General features: G+C 33.5%; 1 protein-coding gene across 2 annotated transcripts; it reads right to left on the bottom strand.

Annotated features, from left to right (window-relative positions):
* Positions 1-7,698: 7,698 nt before the first annotated feature.
* Positions 7,699-17,590, bottom strand: LOC126654707 (CLIP-associated protein). Of its 2 annotated transcripts, none has more exons than XM_050348657.2 (21): positions 16,928-17,590; positions 16,055-16,210; positions 15,886-15,948; positions 15,693-15,761; positions 15,375-15,540; positions 14,998-15,159; positions 14,571-14,668; positions 14,250-14,324; positions 14,082-14,150; positions 13,904-13,989; positions 13,683-13,800; positions 11,972-12,070; positions 11,511-11,859; positions 9,540-11,332; positions 9,327-9,428; positions 9,064-9,168; positions 8,893-8,964; positions 8,737-8,805; positions 8,521-8,589; positions 8,259-8,360; positions 7,699-8,169 (listed from the first exon to the last, which is right to left on the bottom strand). In XM_050348657.2, exons 1-21 carry the CDS (start codon positions 17,261-17,263, stop codon positions 8,008-8,010), a joined length of 4,320 nt encoding a protein of 1,439 aa, XP_050204614.1. In that variant the 5' UTR covers positions 17,264-17,590; the 3' UTR covers positions 7,699-8,007. The 2 variants fall into 2 exon arrangements, with proteins under 2 accessions (XP_050204614.1, XP_050204613.1); XM_050348656.2 differs by having other exon boundaries at positions 8,893-8,967; positions 16,928-17,587.
* Between the last annotated feature and the right edge of the window lie 2,450 nt (positions 17,591-20,040).

Raw genomic sequence — 20,040 nt, forward strand, 5'->3', positions numbered from 1 at the left:
ATGTTGAGATTAGGTTTTAAGCCAGATGCTTGCTAAGCGGCTTAAACCTAATGGGTAGTCCTGAGGTGGCAGTGATTTAAGTTCCGGCCCAGCAACCCTATACAGAGTCAAGATGGTTGTGATACATATGTATACAGCTCATCCTGTATTAAATAAGAGTTGTGCATATGCATTATATATCTATAACATAATCAGGACTAGGGTTTCATTTGGATCGAGGACTGGTAATATTTTTATATACCGATATTTTGTCTATACGCGATTTTGGTATTTAATTGTAAACCTATCTACTCACTCAGAAATATTTATATTTATGACCCCGTTGTTGTTTATCATTTTCAGGTACCTAGCTACCGGGTCTGTTCGAGCTTCCACCCTTTTCCATCAGGGACGCTTATCTTGTTGTTATGTAAATAACACTTTAAACTCTTAGATGCTGCAATAGTGTATATAGGCTTGATATGCATGTGGCCACGTCATGGTTCCTCTGTCTATATACTCTGATAGGAACCTGACTTTGTCTAGCTCTAATAAGTGGCTACTTAATAGGCATATGGTGTTTTATGGTGTCCCCTACGGGTGGTCCAAGCTTAGTGTCTTTGGTCTGCAAAGACACTGTGTGTAGTCTTAGCTGGCCTTACGTTTGTGTGCCCGCTGTGCATGTTTTTAAATATGTTTGATATAACGCTTTGAAAAGGAAAGTGTTCGATATATTTCATTAAACATATTGTTCGGATGCGTGGTTTGAGACAGGGCTGCCTGCGAGGCAAGGCACGTGAGCCAAGTCCCTGTACCACCGCACCGGTTTTCAGAAATGCGCGTGGGTCAGAATAACTAGGGTTATTCAACCAGCATTTCTGAAAACGCGATTTCGCTTATATGAATATTTTCAGAATGTTTTTTCCACGTTAAACGGAAAAAATGTTTTAACGGTGTTTTCTGAAAACGGGTCGTACGCGAGGTACGATCTAGATTTATATTTGCGAAAAATTTATAGAGGTTTTAGGCTTGCTACGGGTTTCGGAACAACCATTCCTATTCCCTAGCGCCGGTCTTGGCTCGAGTTTCGAGGGGGAAATCGGGTCGTGACAGCCGATCTCTCTAAGGAGTGGTAAGGAAGTTGATAACTCGCCAAAGGAGAAAAAAAGGATAACCACGTTGTGATGGAAGAAAAATCCGATAACAGAATAGAGAAAGAAATTTTAATGGAAAAAGCCCCACCAACTATCAAGGCATATGTTCCTCCAATACCATACCCTCAGCGGCAAAGGAAGAGGATAAATGAGGAGTGTAGTGCGATACTGCAAAAAACGCTACCTCTAAAGTTAAAGGATCCAAGGAGTTTTTCTATTCCCTGTACTATTGGAAATGTTAAGGTTGCTAGCTATTTATGTGATTTAGGTGCTAGTTTTAATCTGATGCCACTGTCACTAGTGAGGAAGTTGGTGATAACTGAAATGAAACCTATCACAATTTCATTACAGTTGGCAGAGACCACTTGGTATAGTGGATGATCTATTGGTAAAAGTTGGTAAAATTTGTTTGCATGCTGATTTTCTTGTCCTTGATATGAATAATGATGTGGATTTGTCCATTACTTTAGGTAGACCCTTTTTAGCCACATGATGAGTGTTGATTAATGTGCAAAGTGAGAAATTAACATTTAGGGCAGGTGATGATATAGAAGAATTCAACATCATTAAATCCCTAAAAAAACTCTAAGTTTGTTGACTAATGTACCAGTGTTGACATAATTGACGAAATTGTGGAAAAACATTTGTGACAGAGTTATACGATGAACCATTAGAAGCATGTTTAGCTATGAGCGTAGATGAAAAATATAATAATGTGAAAATCATTGAGTATGCACTTAGTTTGGAAGGTAATAGTTTTAAGAAATTTAAACATTTTGTCACGTTTGAAGAAAAAACATGAACCTTCTAAAAAGGTGCCACCCAATGTAGAATTCAAAACTCTACCTACTCATTTGAAATATTTATTTCTAAGAGCTAATGACACTTATCTTGTGATTATTTCTTCTAAGTTAAGCTCCATAGAGGAAGAAAAGTTATTGTGGATTTTAAGGAACCGCATGAGTGAAATAGCATAGACTATAGCCGATATAAAAGGCATTTGTCCATCTATAATTTATATAGTCGACATTTTCAAACCTTCTCCTCTTCTCTCTCTTTAGTCCCCACTTTTCTGTTTGCTTTAGGAGGCCGATTCAGTTACACCTCGAGCGGTGTGTCAAGTGCCTGATATACGGGGGACATTCTTGTGTATCAGAGGATATCTTATGGTCCCCTCAAAGTTCTGTTATGTACGAATATTGGCATAATAAAGAATACTCGACCAGCTTTCTGGCGTGATCTCATGTCTTCGATATCTTAGGTGAGCGGACAACGAATACGATTTATATGTTCCGAGTTACTAATGAGCTCTGAGCTATTCATATGTCGAGATCCCAGTATTCCTAGCGAGTCTTCAGTGCTCCGAGTTATGCTCATCCTAGCTAGGTTACTTCCTTTATTGTTTCAATTAGTGATATTTTATTTCGCCAAAGTTATTTCGCCCCTAATTTGTGTTACTGCTACGTTATCAGTAAGTTTGCAAATAATACTTAAACTATATCGTGAATAACAATCATATTTATTACATTATCTGTTAGGACGGAAAATACTAATCAAATAGTAATTTGTTGCTAATATGACAATTAATGTAACAAAGCCAACTCAACCTATCAATAAATTTCAATTAGATTATGTAAATAGAATCTAAGTTAATAAATAATACTCCCTCCGTCCCAATAGAGTTGTCCACTTTGAGATTTTTTTTTTGTCCCAAAACTCTTGTCCACTTTCAAAAAGTAACTAACTTTACACTTAATTTTCCTATATTACCCCTATTTAAAGTCCACTAATAAAAATAAATTGCAAGTGGACCCTACATTAAATGGGGGTATGACAAGAAAAGTAAGGAAAATTTTACAAAAACTATAAATAATGATTGCTTTTCTTAAACTGTGTGATAAAGGCAAAGTGGACAACTCTATTGGGACGGAGGGAGTATATATTTATGTTTGAATACCAATTTGATGTACTAAATAAAATCCAGACACTAATTATGCAATTGAGCCGAAAAATAAAATTTGATAATTTTTGTTGAACCTAAGAACAACTCTAACACACAGTGGCGGATCCAGAAATTTTATATGGTGGGGTCCAATATATTTAAAATTAAAATAATTTTTTAACTATATGATATTAAAATATAATATTATTCTATAATTATCCTCGATAAATTTTTATTTTTTTAAATATTAAATCATTAAATTTTTATTCGAGTACTAAATATATCATTTTTAATGTATATTAATAAATAATTAGTCAGTAGTTTGATCACTTGTTTAGTTCACAAATCACTCTTTGTTTATTTTATTCTTGATTTTTTATAAGAAATGTTCATATGTCGAGTTAAATAATTAAATATTTAATAATTTATTCTATTCGGTTATAGATTAGTCTTTTTTTTTAATAATATCTCATAGTGATTCATGAAGAAATATGTATATATAAACTAAATTAGAAATCATTCAATAAAACGTAAATAGAGAATTGAATAAATATACACTTAAATTTTAATTATAATCAACAAATAAAGTAAACTTGTATAATTTTTTAGTGTATATTTATAGTTTATAAATATAAAAATATTTATGTACTTTAGTGAACTTTTCTCTAACTATTTAGAATTTTAATTTGTGCGTAATAATTTTTATTTTATAATTTTATATGATACTAAAGTCATTTATTAATTTATGTCTTTAGATAAACTTTACGCTTTTAAAAGAATTTATAATTTTTTTTTTCAATTAATAAATATATGTTAAAACAAATAATGAATAACTGAGTTGAAAAATAAATCTTATTATTTGTGGCTTGAAATTGATAAAAAATAAAACTTTACCAAGGTTTTTTTTATTAAATTTTATGGGTGTATTAGGCAATTAAACAAATATAATAGAGGTAGTAATTTATTTTTAATGAAAAAAGGACCCCACCCTTGTAAGTGTGCATCCGCCTCTGTTAACACAATGCTAATTTTTATACTAAATTTAGAATGAAGAAGTAATGATATGTCATATTTAATATATGAATCTAATTTTATCTTTAATATAAAATGTTAAAAAAACGTTATTATTATATACAAAGCTAATCAATTATTGTTTATATTATTATTTTTACTATTTGTTAATATTTTTCAATTATATGTTTTAGAATTCTTTTAATACGATGGGTCATCTTAGAAAAGTTATTTAAGAGAAATAATGGACTGTATAAAGCAAATCACTTTATATAATTTTAGGATTATTGGTAATATTAAATTCAAAGCGTTGCATAGTACATCTTATCCTTTCTATTTTTAACATTGTGTAGCAAATTTCTGATTTTTATCATTTTACACATTTCGTAGCTTATAGTTTGTAAGAGAAACGACTATATACTACACAATGCTAAGATTTGAAAGGATAACACGTGCGATGCAATGTTTTAAACGTTGTTGTTTAATCGCTACAAATGGAAAAGGTTAGAAATTAATATGCAAATAACTTTTTCTTTTATTATGTTGACGTGTGGTCTATTATTAAAAAAAAAATCAATCCGGATTACAAAAATAAAAAGTGAGAGTATAATTTTTTTTTTAAAAAAAAAACTGTATGTTAAAATCATAAATATAAAAAATTAATAATGATACAATTGTAATTAATCATAAATTATTATTAGATATTAAAATTTAGTATGTGGTATAGTTGGTAATTAAAATTATTATTGGGTATTAAAATTTAATATATATAGCTGGTGTTAAATTTGACATGAGATATAATATATGTTAAATTTAACACTAACTATAGTATTGGAGTTAAATTTTAAAACTCAATTTAGCAGTAGCATTAATAGTCTAAAAACTATGGATATTGTTGCCTTTTAACAAAACTATTAAACTTTTATTTTCGTCATTTTAGTACGATTATAATAGCCAACTGTAATTTCAGCATAATTGTTCAATTTAACATTTAAATTTAATATTATTATTGATGAATTTTAAAAAATTCACATACGCATATTTTTATAATTCTACACACATTTCACTAAGCGGCTGTTTGGTTTAATCGAAATCGAAATGCAAATGGAAATGAGAATGAATGGGATAATTGTTTTCATATGTTGTTTGATTTAATAAAGTAGTGTAGCTTGAGTTGAAGTTTGCAAAAAAAAAATAGACTATTTTTTATTTTTAAAAACGATCTCCCCGATCTGTATCTCTTAAATCTCTCCTCTCCTTTTAGTCGAGCTATTTATTATTTATTTAAAAAATTATAAATTTTAATTTTTTTGAGAATATTTTTTGTTTAAAAAATAAACTTTTTTAATTTTTAAATAAATATTTGAAAATAGTTTTGTAAATAATTATATATTATTTATTTATTATTTAGTTGAATTAATGAGGCGGGAAATGAATGATTCTCATTGAAGGGTTAATCACAATCCTATTTCCAAATTTTGACAAACAAATATAAATAATGGGAATCGTCCATTTTCGTTCTCAATCCCCCTATTTTTTGACGAACTAAACAACCCTTAAATCAAATTTTTAATAAATTAGTTCGCATACTAATTAAATTTTCGAAATTGGATTATAATTAACATCAATTTTTAAGATTGAACTATTATATAAATTCAAAATTTAATTTGATTTATAGAAAATTAAAATAAATAATTATATACCCTATTATTCTGTTATAAAAATAAATTATTATAAATAAATTCATGACTTTTACATAAATTATGATTATATCAAGTGCTTATAAAATTAACAAATTCATTTATCATTATCATTTTTTTGCAATTATATTTATCGTTTTAAAATACAAAATTTCCAACTATCGTGAATATTTGAGTGCATGTTTTTCTTGTCCAACAGTAACCACATCAATAGAAAATTATTCAATTTTGAAACGCGAACAAAAAAATAAAACGGTGATAAAATTACAAAATAAAAATAATTAGTAAATTAAGAAAACATGGTAGAATTGCAATTTCGTATAAAGATTGTGAGTTTATTTGCAATTAACCAAATAAAGCGTTGGTTAGAAGAATACTTACCTCAACTCCATTGAGAAGAGGAAACATATTATCAATGATGATAAGGTCGAATTGGTGGCCGGAAGTGAGCAGTTCCATGGCATCCCCGCTAGTTTCCGCCGCTTGTGCCTCGACACCGTAGTGTTGCAGAATTCCTAACTGAACAATTCTGCAACATTTATGATTTTCTATTAAAAGTGCACTCAATTTTTTTCTTAACACCATTACTGGAAATCTAATCACATTTGGATCTTCAGCTACACTATCTACATTTCTACTATTTTCTGCTTCTCAAGATGAGTTGCCGTTGGCGAGCGACGGCGCCATTGTTTCTCCGAGCTGAAAATTATTAGTGTTCTGAATTAAAATTAATGTTGATGAAAATCAGGTTCTTGCTCATAGGCTTATATAGAAGAGCTGAATAATAAGAGGAGAACACTACATTTTCTTATGAATAGATTTATAAATGTAAAATTTTAAAATTTTAGAAACAACATTTTCAGAAACAAAAATGAAATGTTAAATATTTTGCATTAGAAGTATTTTTTGGCAAATGATGCACATAATCTGATAGTTAGATTTTCTTTTGTTATTTGAGTAATGTATGAGATTTTCTACATCTTTTCATTAAATTACATAACTGAACTCAATGATCGTCGCATGCTTACGCGTAAATACCACGCGCGAACTTCATATTTGTCAAACATTTTTTTTAAAATTGGAAGTCTAGCATTACAATTAAAGTCTTACCATTTTAGTTAGGTTACATAGTGAGCAAACATTTTGCCTTCTTACATAAGTGAATGATTTTGTTTGGTCTTATAGCATTATCTCAAAAAAAAATCCGTAAATCATATTTAACTAAATAATTAGAAGGATGACTCAAAAATGATCTTTGAATATTTTCTTAGTTGAATTTGAAGCAACGCATAATATTTTTTGCCATTAGAGTGGTGGCACCACATCTATAAAAATCTTCAGTCCACTACAACTTCCCCTACAACAATTGTGCGCTGAATTAGATAAGTGAAGCGATAAAATTAATGTGATTCGATATGAAACTGTAAGAACTACACATTATTTTGATTAAGTATAGTTTAGGGAAAAAAACAGGTCATTTTTTATGCTAATCGAACCAAAATAAATTAAATCAAACTAAAAAAACTAAAATTAAATAAGTTACTAATTGATTTAATATGAAAGATTTAATTTTTTTATAAAAACAGCTCAGTTCAATTTTAAAAATACAATTTTAATTCATTTTAATATAATCAACAATATTTTATTGACCTTTGGCAAAAAAAAAACAATATTTTATTGACAGACATCAACACCGAAAACTGTAACAGTACAACCAATGAGCTGGTTCAAAAGGAGATCGTAGAATCAATTCCTTCCACGAGCGCCAAAATTTCATCCTCTCCAATAATTATAATAAAACAGTAACAGTTTAAATGTTCAAAAAGCACTAGTCACGCAAAACAGTATATAAATACAAATTCTAATACACCATACATACTAAATACGATTTAGACGAAACAAGTAAATATGATTTCTCACGGGGGCGAAACATTTCTATCTTCCATATATTTGCTAACACTTTCTTTTCAAAGTACTGATTACAATATTTGCAAAAAAAACATCTGTTTCCCACTAAAGCCCTCCAAAACCAAACACACCAACTATAGAACAAATAAAAATAGGGGGAGGGAAAAAAAGAATAAGAATAATTATCTACCAATAACAGATACATGGAAAGAACCGCTCTCACAAATGCACTCACACAAATATACAAAATACACAATCAAGGATAAGCCGACACACACGAAACTCACAATCACCGGTTCTCGACAAAACCAAACTACGCATGGCTAGCATCTATTGCAGTACCTGTTCTGGCTTGCGATATCCGGTTTGCGTAAATGGTCACCAACCGTAGCTGTGTACTGTTAAGCCCTTCCAAGTACGGCAAAAATGCTTTCCCAAGCATAATATAAATATCCACCAGGCAGAAAACAACAGTCTGTACCACGCCAATAAACAATAAATGAAAATATTCAACCAGTAAAAAAAAGATTTTTAAGGAACAATTAAGCATCGCATGTTTTTTACCTTGCGAACATCTGCACTTTGGTTTCCAAAAGCTTCAAAAAGGGCAGGCAGAAATGATGGTAGCTGAGTCATTAGTTCCTCCTGTGAGAGTCGGCCCACAAGCTGGAGAGAAATAAAAGGCTTACTAGATATGATCCATGATTCAATAATAATACGACTACTAATAGCAAAATTACATGCAAAATATATGAAATTCAACTCGGAAAATAGCATGTTGTGGAGAGCAATAATTGCAACTTAAGCATAATATTAAAAGGTGTACCTTCGTCAAACAGTTTACGCACGTCACAAGAGTTTTCTCATCTTCTGTCACCAATAGAGGAACAATGACCTGAAATACAAGTTACCCACTGCATCGGTTACTTTAAAACTTAAACAAAAATAAGTTTAATGGAAACCACATATTATTTAATTTGTTGAGATATTTAAGTAACATAAGTCATCGAAGATTCATGCCAGGAGTTATGGAAGTACGTACGCTCAAACATCTAAATGGGTCATACTGAGACAACACAATGCTCAAGCAGTGCTCAGCTTCATTAGAAACCTGAACATGGTGAAGAAAAGATTTGAGACAAGAAAAAGCAAACATACAGAGAAAAAAAGTTGAAAAAAAATTCTTCAAAAATTTTACTTTTGGAACAGCATCCTTTGTGACATGTAGCAACTTCTCGATCACAATCTCTATGGAGTCTTCTACAGCGTCCTTCTATAACGGTGGCAACAAAAATATAAATCCCTCACCATTAATCATGCAAGAACAATAAGTGGAAGGAAAAGAGAACTTAAAATTAATGAACCATACCTGATTTTTTAGCATTTCAACAATCAATGAAAGAGCAACTTCCCGGATTGAGGACTCTGTTTCGTCCAATACTTCAAGTACAGCAGTCAAAATTTGATTGAAATACTGCAAAAGACATAATGACGGTTAGCATGAATTCTAAAGTGTGCAAAAAAGTGAATTTCAATTATTAACTCCAAGCAAGAAAATTGATCATTTCAATTCAAAGTGCAAAGGAAAAAAAAAATTGTAAATTAGAGAGCTGGAAATAAAATTGAACATACTTTGGACCAAACAGAATGATCATTAGCAATAGATGCTTCAATTAACTGCTGAAGTGCACCGCGCTTACATTCCAAAGGGTTTTCTTCGTTACCATTGCAAATCTACAAAAGGAGAGTGGTAGATCATCACAATTTGTAATTTGTTGTTGTAAGCAACCATTCTATCCAAAAATTAATTAGTAATAAGGAAATCGGTGAAGTTACATATCTCACCAGGTGAAGAATTTGGGGGATGCTAGGGCCTGAATCAGGTAAGGCGTTGAACTTCACAGCTCCAGGCTTATGTTGGTTAAGGTCCAAGCCATGAGCAACATCATTATCATGACCAACACTTTCAGCATCCACCAGTGATTCAGAAATCATTAGCCCATTAATGTCCAGTTGAGGATTGGATAACCCATCCAAACTTAAGCTCTTGTCAACATTTTCAGTGCGGCCAACCCGAGAAGCAGCATTCTGTGTGGTAGAATTGGCCATGTATGTCAAATCTCTGACTTTGGAACTATGAAGTTCAACATTAGAAGTGTTATCAAAATTCTGATACGAATTCTCTTGAGAATCATCAAAAGCTGTATTTTCGATCAAGGTTGATTCTTGGGTGGAACTCCACTTCCTGCCACTATCACTGTCAATGGAACCAGCTGAATACCTTCCAAAGTAATGACTCTTCTTTGGCATACTGATATATCCCTCCTCTGAAGATGTTCCAACAACATCATATGGGTCATAAGAAGACTTGGAGCGTTGTCTGTCTTTTTTGCTCTGCAAAAAGTTCATTAGATCTACTTCAATGCGAGGAGTGTATTGTTTAAGAGCCCGTCTTAAGGAATTCTGTTCTTCGACTGACAGACTGAGAATGAAATTAAGAACAGATGTCGGATCAAAGTGGGTGTAAACAGATATAATGCATGTAATAGCTGCCTCCTTGAGCTTAGTGTTTTTGTCATGAGCTAGTGGAGTCAGCTTAGCCAGCCATAACTTTAAGATGCCTGTGTTACTAGAGCCTTCAGAGTTCATAGCATGCTTGTTGAAGGAACTTATGGAAAACTCAATAACAGCCAGTTTAGCCTTTGGTGATCGCTGTTCATCTAGTGAGCGGAGCAATGCAGGTAACAGAGTATCAACACTGTAAGTTTTTCCGACAATTTCCAGAGTTGTTGAGCATGGTTGCCTGACTAGTTCTTTGGGATCAATTAACCGTGAAAAAACATGGGGTAAGATCCTTTCCATGTAGCTCTCAAAAGGCTTTCGACAAGATGGAATAATATCTGCAAGTGTCGAAAGAGCCGCTTGTGCAACTTTATGGTGAGGATCATCCAAGTGCTGGAAAAACAACTTCATTACCTTCTCAAAATTCTGGACCACTTCCTGGATACCTTTAGGGCCTTGTTGTAGCATGGAGCGGAGGTAATTAAAAGCAGCAACCCTGACATTCCAATCAGAACTTGGATTAAGTCCTTCACTCAATGCATCAGTAAGAGATGCAGGACCTTCAACGTAATTTGACACCTCACCAAGAGAAAGTTGGCTGTCATCAAAACTCCTCCTCCTCCCAGCCGACATTCTTCCAGCTGCATGCTTTCTTAAAAGTGGCCTCTGGAAATTGGGAATGTGACTGTTATGAGAATCCCGGTAGCTTACTTCTCTGTAAGGCATATCTGTGTACTGCCTGTCAATGTGTGAATTTGCATAACGCCTAGCCTCTCTAATGTCATTCTCTTCTATGGAACTTCTTTCGTGAAGTCTTTCAGCAGCCCTCCTGGCTGAGTATGAGGAGAAGACTGGCACAGACTCAGTTGCTGCACTACTTTGATGTAATAATTTAGCGGAATCTTTAGATGCTTGAATTTGAGTAATAATGTCGGACAAACCCAAGCCCCCATTGCGGTTACTACCTTTGCTGATACTAGCAGTAGTTGACTCCAAGCTTAAGGAGCTCATGAGATGATTTGAAGCTGGAACCGTAGCCGGAAATGGTGGATCACGAGATGATGGAGGGTCAACTCCTGCGCTAGGGGCAATAAGAGAAAAATTCAACCGCTCAAAAGATTGATTCTAAGTTAGCTCACTAGTTTCTTGCATAGATAAATTGTTGCATTATCAAAAAAATGTCAATGTCACAGAAATCAAAAATTGATTTTTCTGATCAAAGAATATAAATTTGTAGGCAAAGGCACGCAATACCTAGATCCAAACTAGATGATCGAAGAGTAGCATGATTCTTGTCAGATAATTCAAGACCTCTAAGCATGCTCTCAATTGCAGTAACCTTCTGTTTGCTTGCGTGCAGTACACTCTCCAGACTACGCTCAGCACCTCTACCAAGAGTCTTTGTTTGAGACAACCCAGAAGACAGAGATGCTCCAGAAGACAAGCTGGACGTTCTATCCATCGCAACAATTGCAGAAGTTCCATATCCAGGCAAGACTGAAGGTGCAGATGCTTGAGAAGTAAATGACGATTGTGCACTTCTGTCTCTAAGGGAGGGAGACGCATGTCGCCTATGCAATCCCCCATCCTCTTCATTGACAATCTGCATAAAAATATTATTAGAGTCAGAAAAGGAAAAGATTCTCGCAATTAAAGTGGCAGAAACTATTCAATGGATTATAAATAACTTAAAATGGGAAAAAAGACAGGTTTACCCGTTGAATAACAGGATCAAATGATGAAAACAAGCGGCGAGAACGCTCCGGCCAGGTCTTCGCAAACATTCTGTAGCACATTCTTGCAGTTGACCTTACCTGCCAGGTTAAAACCTATTAAGCACATGAATTATGCCGGGGGGGTATGTTACTCAATTTAACATATATTTTGTGCCAGGAATAAAACAGAAAATGGAAATACATGATGGAGATCTCTGTAAAAACATCATAACTTTTCAAAGTTGATAAGCATTTAAAAGAGAGATACACTGAGAAATATTGCCTTCAAAAAGTTTTCAACTTGTGATTCCATCAAAGCTTCTCATAGAAAAGCAAATTTTCAGCCACAACAAGCACCTCTCTTCCAAATTACTATTCTTTGAAAATCTTTATAGGAACAATATCAATGAGCAAAGAAGACATTCAAAAATGACTTTACTAGAAAAGCAGCAAGTTCAAAAGGCAATGGCAGATAACTTATATAAGCAACATTTGTATCCAACATACGATATCATGTGAATGATGACAGAAGCACTCCGTGATATGATACTATAGTATTCCAGATTTTATTTTGACAGTTACACGAAACTCTTCCACATTTTCTCAAAATTTAATTAGTTGGCAGAAATAACAAAAACTCCAAAGTATAATAGCACTCTTACTCTAGAAGAAATTTTAGCAACAATATCAATAAATAAAAAACAAGACAAATGCTATAGCAAGTACCCAGTTATAACAATTAACAAGACATTCTCTTTTGTGGGAGAAGGTGAAATTATATTGAAGAAAAAACACCTGAAGACTAAACATAATAACAAAATGGAGCTGCACAACTTAGCCGCCTAAGAGGAACAAATGAAAAAGTAAGCAGAGAAAATAAATAGCTTGCTCCAACTCTGAATGTGGAGAACTCTTATGTATTAGCAGTCATCATATACAGAATACTCCACATGTAACATTCTTGAATCAAACAGATAAAAGATCCAAAAGTTTATGTTCTGTACTACCATTCACAGCAGCAAACTAACAAAAATGTGTGTGATATTTGCACAGCCCAACATTTCCAACCATCTCCAAAATAAAATACATCCGTAACATCAGAATCTTCAAGCTGAACTTTACATGTTTCATTAAGAACTCAGACATACATGTAATAATTTTCTACAAACGCGCAGACCCTAAACTCAAAATGCTACTGCAATAAGTTAGCCGATAAATAATGGAATCAAGCGGTTACAAGCTAGTTATAGCATATAATCAAGAGGTTACAAGTGAGTTATAGTTTGTTCTCCTCATAGTTATTAAAGGTGCGCCTCAGGCGAGAGGCCCATCAGGCGATGGCCGAGGGGCTTCTCCTACCGAGAGGCGGGCGCCTTTCGCCTTTAATAAGTATGGTTCCCCTATTTTAATATTTTATCTCCTTGTACAAGAAAACCGATAGACATTATTGATTCATGCTGGCCAGCATTTTGGGACCAGAGTCTATTAACAGGCACATCCATAAAGCCAAATCCAATAATTAGCATGCTTTAAATGATGCTTCATTACAAGCTAAGAAATAAACAGTTGCATTTATCACCAATACAGATTTAACTTTTGGATTTCAGAAGAGGGCAAATATAATCAGCTCTTAATTTAAATGAGATAGCCGACAGGCACTCCTAAGCTGCTATATCAATTCACAAACATAAGAGGGTCTACACATGCATACCTCACTCATAGCATCTCCAACGCAACACCTTATCATGTCTTCATAGAGATCAGCGGACCTCTGTATTTCTGGAGCATCAGGCCAATGTTCCAGTATCAATAGAGCATATTCACAGCATCTGCAATACAAAAAAAGGGAATAAACTAAAAAATCACAAAAATAGATGGTAACTCGATAACACCACAGCCAATATTTATAGAGAATAAGTCAAACAGCCAAACCTTGCACGAAGCGCAGCACCGCGATCATTCTTCGCACAATCAGCTATGCGAGGAAGCACACGAGCAACTTTGCAGTTACGCAACATCTGAAACCAGAAAAGAATACAATCAAGGAATCGCATCTAGCGACTATAAGACAATTGTGGCAACTAAGGGGAAAAGGAACAAAGGTAATTACCGTCTTTATACAGTTATCTGCAGACTCTGCAATTACAAGTACAGTAATCACAACCAGCTTGAAAAGAACCTGATTAACATGAGATAAATTAACTTTTTTTACGTACAATAACATGTGAAATTTTTTGGGTCTATAAATATAAAAGCAAAAGTAGAAGAATAAACTTACAGGAATAAACATCTCGGCACATGCCTCAAAATCTCCCAACAGTTCCTTTGACAAGAAGCATAATAGATGGCAAGCCTAGGAAAGAAAAATGAATTAGCTAAAGCTAGAGAGGCCTGAGTCTTCTAAGAGGGCTTAAGAACATAAACAGTTTCCTTTAAATCTATCAACACCAATCTGACTAGTCTTTTATAATCTAGCAGCTAAGAGGAAATATCAGTATGAATCCATATTATTCATGGAGAGATGATAGCAAACTTAAACTGATCCACTGAAAAGATTAGTAGTAATAACATACATGTAGCAAAAGAGAACCATCATTACCTGCTTCACGATGCTTGACCTTCGATCAGATAATTGTGCGCTTAAAGGATTAACAAGTTGCTTCAGAAGTCCCCGAAAACATGGATAATCAGGAGCACCTGATATAAATCAATATTTTGTTTCTTGAAAAGTTACACAAACTGTTACATTAAGAACGCCTGTGCTAGTTTTCTACCAACATACACAACAGCAGTTTAACTAACAAACAAAAAATGAAGTAAAAATAACATTGTTGGCAGATACTCTATAAGCCTCATTTACAACCTTCAAGAGAAAATATTCATTGGCTCATAAGAGCGACGTGATATTTACCAGGTATTCCAGTGTTTATTTATTAGATCGGTGATATTAAAATTACATTGAAGAAACTAAAATATGTGCATGGATGCAGAGAGAAGATGGATGATAGTAAAGAAGAAATGCATACCTCCCAAAACAAGAGCTTCAACTCTCTGCATGGCAGCTATACGGATAGACCAATCCTTTTCTGGAACAAGAGTAGAAGCAATTTTCTCAACCTCCCTGATTAGCTCTTTTTCTGAGTAAACCTTGATCGGATCTACAGGTTTCTCTGTAACATCACTTTCTCCTAAGCACAAGTAAACATTAATTAAAGTCAGTAGAAATATCAGAAACTATCGCGGTTTGTCGCATTTCTGCAAAAGGTGGAAAAAAATTATATTCTATCAAAAACTTGTGTACATTTTTCCACTATGGCATATGATGCTGAGAGGTTAAGCCTATAATAGATGCACATTGATACCAAAACAAAAAAATTGAAAGAAAAAAACGAAGAAAGCTGACCTCCAAAAAGAGACGCCTCTCTTGTGGAACTCTTAGCCTTTGGACTGCTTCTTTTATGGTTAAGGTTCATAGCCTTCACGTCCAGATTAGGAAAATTACCAGTAGGTCCATCTGCAGGGCGTATTTGTGGTTCAATCTTCTCTAGCCTAGCATTAATATCTTTCATCTGCACTCAGTGTAAAATAAATGGATACACCAGTTAGCGGTTGCATATAAATGATATGAGGGGATTCCAAATAATTCATTCATCTACAACCAATCTACATTAGCATATTCAGATTACCACAAGGCGATCTTAAATTGAGTAAGAATAATCACCATAGACATAGGTAGATGATGGCGCTGAAGCTCATCACGAAACTGAGACCCTGCCTGTGAATACATCTCCTGAAAGATAAAAGTTAGATTAAACTAATCTGACCAGACAATCGTCTCACAATAAGCACAGCCCACACTTATGTTATTCAACCAATATTGAATACAGTAATGCCATGCCAAAAGTTGAACTAACCCCAATGCACAGTATAGCAGCTTCTCTAACACCGGGATTAGGGTCACTCAACATCTGCAAAATCTGAAAACCAAAAAGAACCCAAAAATTATGTACTTCTTACATCTAACAGAACATATTGACCACATAAAAAAATTATCATATTCATCAGAAATGATACTGATCGTACAGGAGGGAGTATAGCCCGCTGAAGAGGAAGCTCAGTAGAGGCAAAAAGACCAATTGCTGATGTGACAGTCCTAGCAAATTCTTCTCGAATCCGCCAGCTTTTGTGCATCCAGGCATAAGAGCCCGCTCTCTCAACAATGATAGTTGGTGAAGAAACCTAAAACACATAGATTCACTAACTCAAGTCCTTTTCCTGTTTTTATTTCCTTACTCTCAGCATATGCATTGAAATCAAAAGCCAATAGCTATACAGTACAGACAAAACCACATGCATTTATTTAAAAGGCCTAAATACTTTTTAAACCCAAACCTTTGCATTTTTATCAATTACGACCAAACCTTCTAATTTTTACAATTATGGCCAATTTGAAAGGTTGTTTTTTTTGTGACCAAAACTTTGAATTTCATTTTTTAAATCCAAACCTTTGCGTCTTTTATCAATTACGACCAAATTTCAATTTTTTTATCTAACTTCTAAAAAAAGGTTAATATAAACATTTGATCGCATTTCATAAAAAAAACGCAAAAAATTAGATTTAAAAAATAAAATAAAATTTAAAATTTTAGTCATAATTGCATAAAAGATGTAAAGGTTTGGATTTAAAAAATAGTTTGGCCTTTTTAAAATTGCTTAACCTAACAAGCAACGCCATGATAGACAAAATAACAGTTACATATCGCTCAATAATCAAAAACCAAACAAACTCACTCAAAACAAGTCCTGAATTTTCCAATAAATCTTGTCTGCGCAACCGACACTTCATTAATTAAAATAAAAAAACAATAAACATGCATTTACAGTTACACAAGCAGTTAACTTAAGTACTAATAATTAAACAGATTAAATTACATTAAATTAAACAAGAAAACAAACCTCCATCAACGTTAACAAGAGTCGTCGAGCCGAATCCCGAACCGGTTGTTTAGCATCACCTAACCGTTCAACAACAGCAGGAACTAACGCATTGAAATGCAACTTAAAATGCTCACCGGATAAAACAGCAGCCGAAGCTAAAGCCATTAAAGCACCTTGAGACACTTTAAAATTATAATTATCTTTCAAAAGATCCAAACAACAGTCCACAAGCGCCGTTGTTTCAGTCGAACTCAAACTCTTTCTCGACGATTCTAGAATTTGATAGAGGCGCTCCACTCCCGCCATTCTCTCTTTCGTGTCCTTTGCACGCGCCAGTTCTATTGCTTCCTCCATTTTACACCGCCGGATCTGGTGTGGCACTGCTCAGATCTGACGAATGTCTTTAATTTTAAATTAAGCGAGTAATTATTATTATTATTTTTAGCGACGAGATTTAGTAGAGTAAGTGTAGTCAATTAAAGTGTTAGTGGAAGAGAAATGAAGATTAAGCGACGGCGTTTTAGCGGAGAAGTGTCGCGAAATCTAAAATATTAAGAGAGATAATCGGTGGTTTTAGAGAGAGAAAAAGTGTGACGGAGAAGATGATTATGGTGGTGTGAGTGTGCTGTTTACTAAAACTTTTTTTTTTCTCGGCGTGTTGGTTTAGTTGTGTGGTTGGGGCTGTTGGGAATTTTGGCACTTGATGTTGGGTAGATTTACAGAAGTGTGCCACTGACTGTCTGTGCTTCTCTGAGTCACTGTTTTTACTTGCTGGTTGCAAGTCTACGTGTCATTTTCGGTTTTCATTGGCGGATTAACACAAAATATTTGGATTGATGTAATGGGACTTATTTTTACCCGTCGTCCCTGACATTCGAGTCTTCTATTATCATAATTCTTAAATTTTATTTTTGCCTATGAACCTCTGAGCTCTAATTTCACGGCCTATAAAATCCTTTTGCCTGAAACTAAAATACCCCTAAAAAATCAAACCAGGTTCAACCTAACAAAATCAAACCAGATTCAACCCAACAAAATCAAATTTAAAACCATCTAATCAAACCTAATCGACAACCCATCCGCCACCATACACCCGCGGGAAACCACCACCCACCCCCACCTTTGATTCGCCCATTTTTTTTTCATTCAGCTTTTTCTCCGACGGAGGAGGAGCAAATCTGCTCCTCACCTTGCTTCTCAGGCGCTCCTCGCCTGAGGAGCTGCTCCTCTCGCCTTGTCTTCGTTTGAGAAGACGAAGAAGGTCGTCTGTTTGAGGTTTGTCTTAGACGAACCTCAACAGATCTGTAGATATGTGTTCAACACATCTGTTGAACACATGTTTGTGTTCAATGGACTGTTGAACACAAGAAATCTGTTGTGTTCAGCAGATCTGTTGAACACGAGATATGTGTTCAACGGATTTGTTTGAACGGTGGCGGATATCGGACGGGTGTGTGGCGGTGAATGGATGGGTGTTTATTTTAGATTTGGTCAATAGTTTTAGGTTTAATTAGGTTTTTTTGATTTGGTTTTATTGGATTTGATTTGGTTAGATTTTTTTTAAATTATACGTTTTAGGGATATTTTAGTCATTTTTTGGATAAATGGACTTTACATGCTGTGAAATTAAAATTCAAGGGGTTTACAGACGAAAATGAAGTTTAGGGACTATAGTAATATAAGGCTCGAATGTCAAGGACAATGGATGAAATTAAGCCACGTAATAGGCTTGAATATGATATCGACAAATTTATAAAAAGTACTCTATTTTTAATTATTATAAACCCTCATAGTTTTCACAAAAGTACAAATCAGCCCTTCTACTTTTTTGGGGTATAATTAAGCCCTCTTTGTTTTTAAATAGAACAAATAACCCCTTTCATTAGAAACACTCGTTAATGGCTGACATATCTCTCATAATCATATAGGAAAAAAGTTCAAAAATAATTTTAATATTTAAAATATTTACCAAAAATTTGAAGGAATAAATGTCCCAAAAGTAAACTAAAAGGGTTTATTTGTTTGATTTTAAAATAATAAGGGTTTAATTTTTCAATTTTAAAACACACAGGGACTTAATTGTGCCCAGATAAAGTAAAAGGATTGATCTGTACTTTTGAAAAAAACTCGAGGGCTTTTTTATACCTTCTGCCTTTATAAAATTACTATGATTTTTTTATCAACTGTTAATTTGATTGAATAAAATGTGAGAAACATAGAGATGAACAATTTCTCAACTATTTTAAGTAAGCTATTCCGTAAAAGAATGATGAATACTACAAAGGGCTTTTTTCATAAATAATCAACATTGTCAAATATTTTATAAAAATTTGGTCCTACTTTTCACTCTCTAAACTACGGTACACGGCAAGAATTATAACTTTTATACGGATTCTATAAATACCCCTCATATCAAACAAACTCCCGGTTATTTTCTCTCTCTTCATATTTCTCTTAACTTACTTTTCATGCAACTTCTCCTTCTTGTCCATCATCAAATGTCTTCACTTTCAATATAGTATATCGGATCTCCAAATATGTTTTTTGCACCATTTTGTCTCCACCGTTCCACCTTCATCTCGCCGTCGAAGTCATATTTTCTATTTGTTGTTACTGTCGAAGGCATTATCTCCTTTCATTGTTATTATCATCATTTTTCTATTTTGATATCAAATCAGAAGTTCATCGTTTCTCTTTTTCTTCTTCGTTTTCATATCTACGATTTGTTTTTTTAACTGTTTTTATATAACAGTAATTTTTAATCATTAAACACGTATAAAGATTATCTTTAAAAAATATAATACTACTTTTCATGTTACATAAAATGATTTTATGATTTTATGAAATAAAATTCTGTTATTTTTGCATTTTTACTGTTTTTGGTTCTATTTCTGCATTTTTTTATTTTGCAGCACGATATTTTGATGAAGGTTTATTGCTAAATTATTTTAATGTTACAATGTTGTTGATTTTGTGTTGCTATTTTATTGATATATGCTTGATTTTAACATTGGTAAAAAGATAATATTGTCCGTGAAATAAACTAAAAAAATAAAAATTAAACTGAGACTGGATAATGATATGTTAGCATTGGAAAAGAAGATAAATAATGATGTTGAATTATTGTAATA

Source organism: Mercurialis annua, linkage group LG7 (assembly GCF_937616625.2).
Source record: "Mercurialis annua linkage group LG7, ddMerAnnu1.2, whole genome shotgun sequence".
Lineage (NCBI taxonomy): Eukaryota > Viridiplantae > Streptophyta > Magnoliopsida > Malpighiales > Euphorbiaceae > Mercurialis > Mercurialis annua.

Excerpts from the sequence above, each read along its gene's own strand:
- LOC126654707 (XM_050348656.2), bottom strand. The coding sequence starts at position 17,263 with ATGGAGGAAGCAATAGAACTGGCGCGTGCAAAGGACACGAAAGAGAGA. Across the intron at positions 15,762-15,885 it reads CTGCTATACTGTGCATTGGG|GAGATGTATTCACAGGCAGG; the intron begins GTTAGTTCAACT and ends TTTATCTTTCAG. Across the intron at positions 9,169-9,326 it reads ATCATTCTGTTTGGTCCAAA|TATTTCAATCAAATTTTGAC; the intron begins GTATGTTCAATT and ends TGTCTTTTGCAG.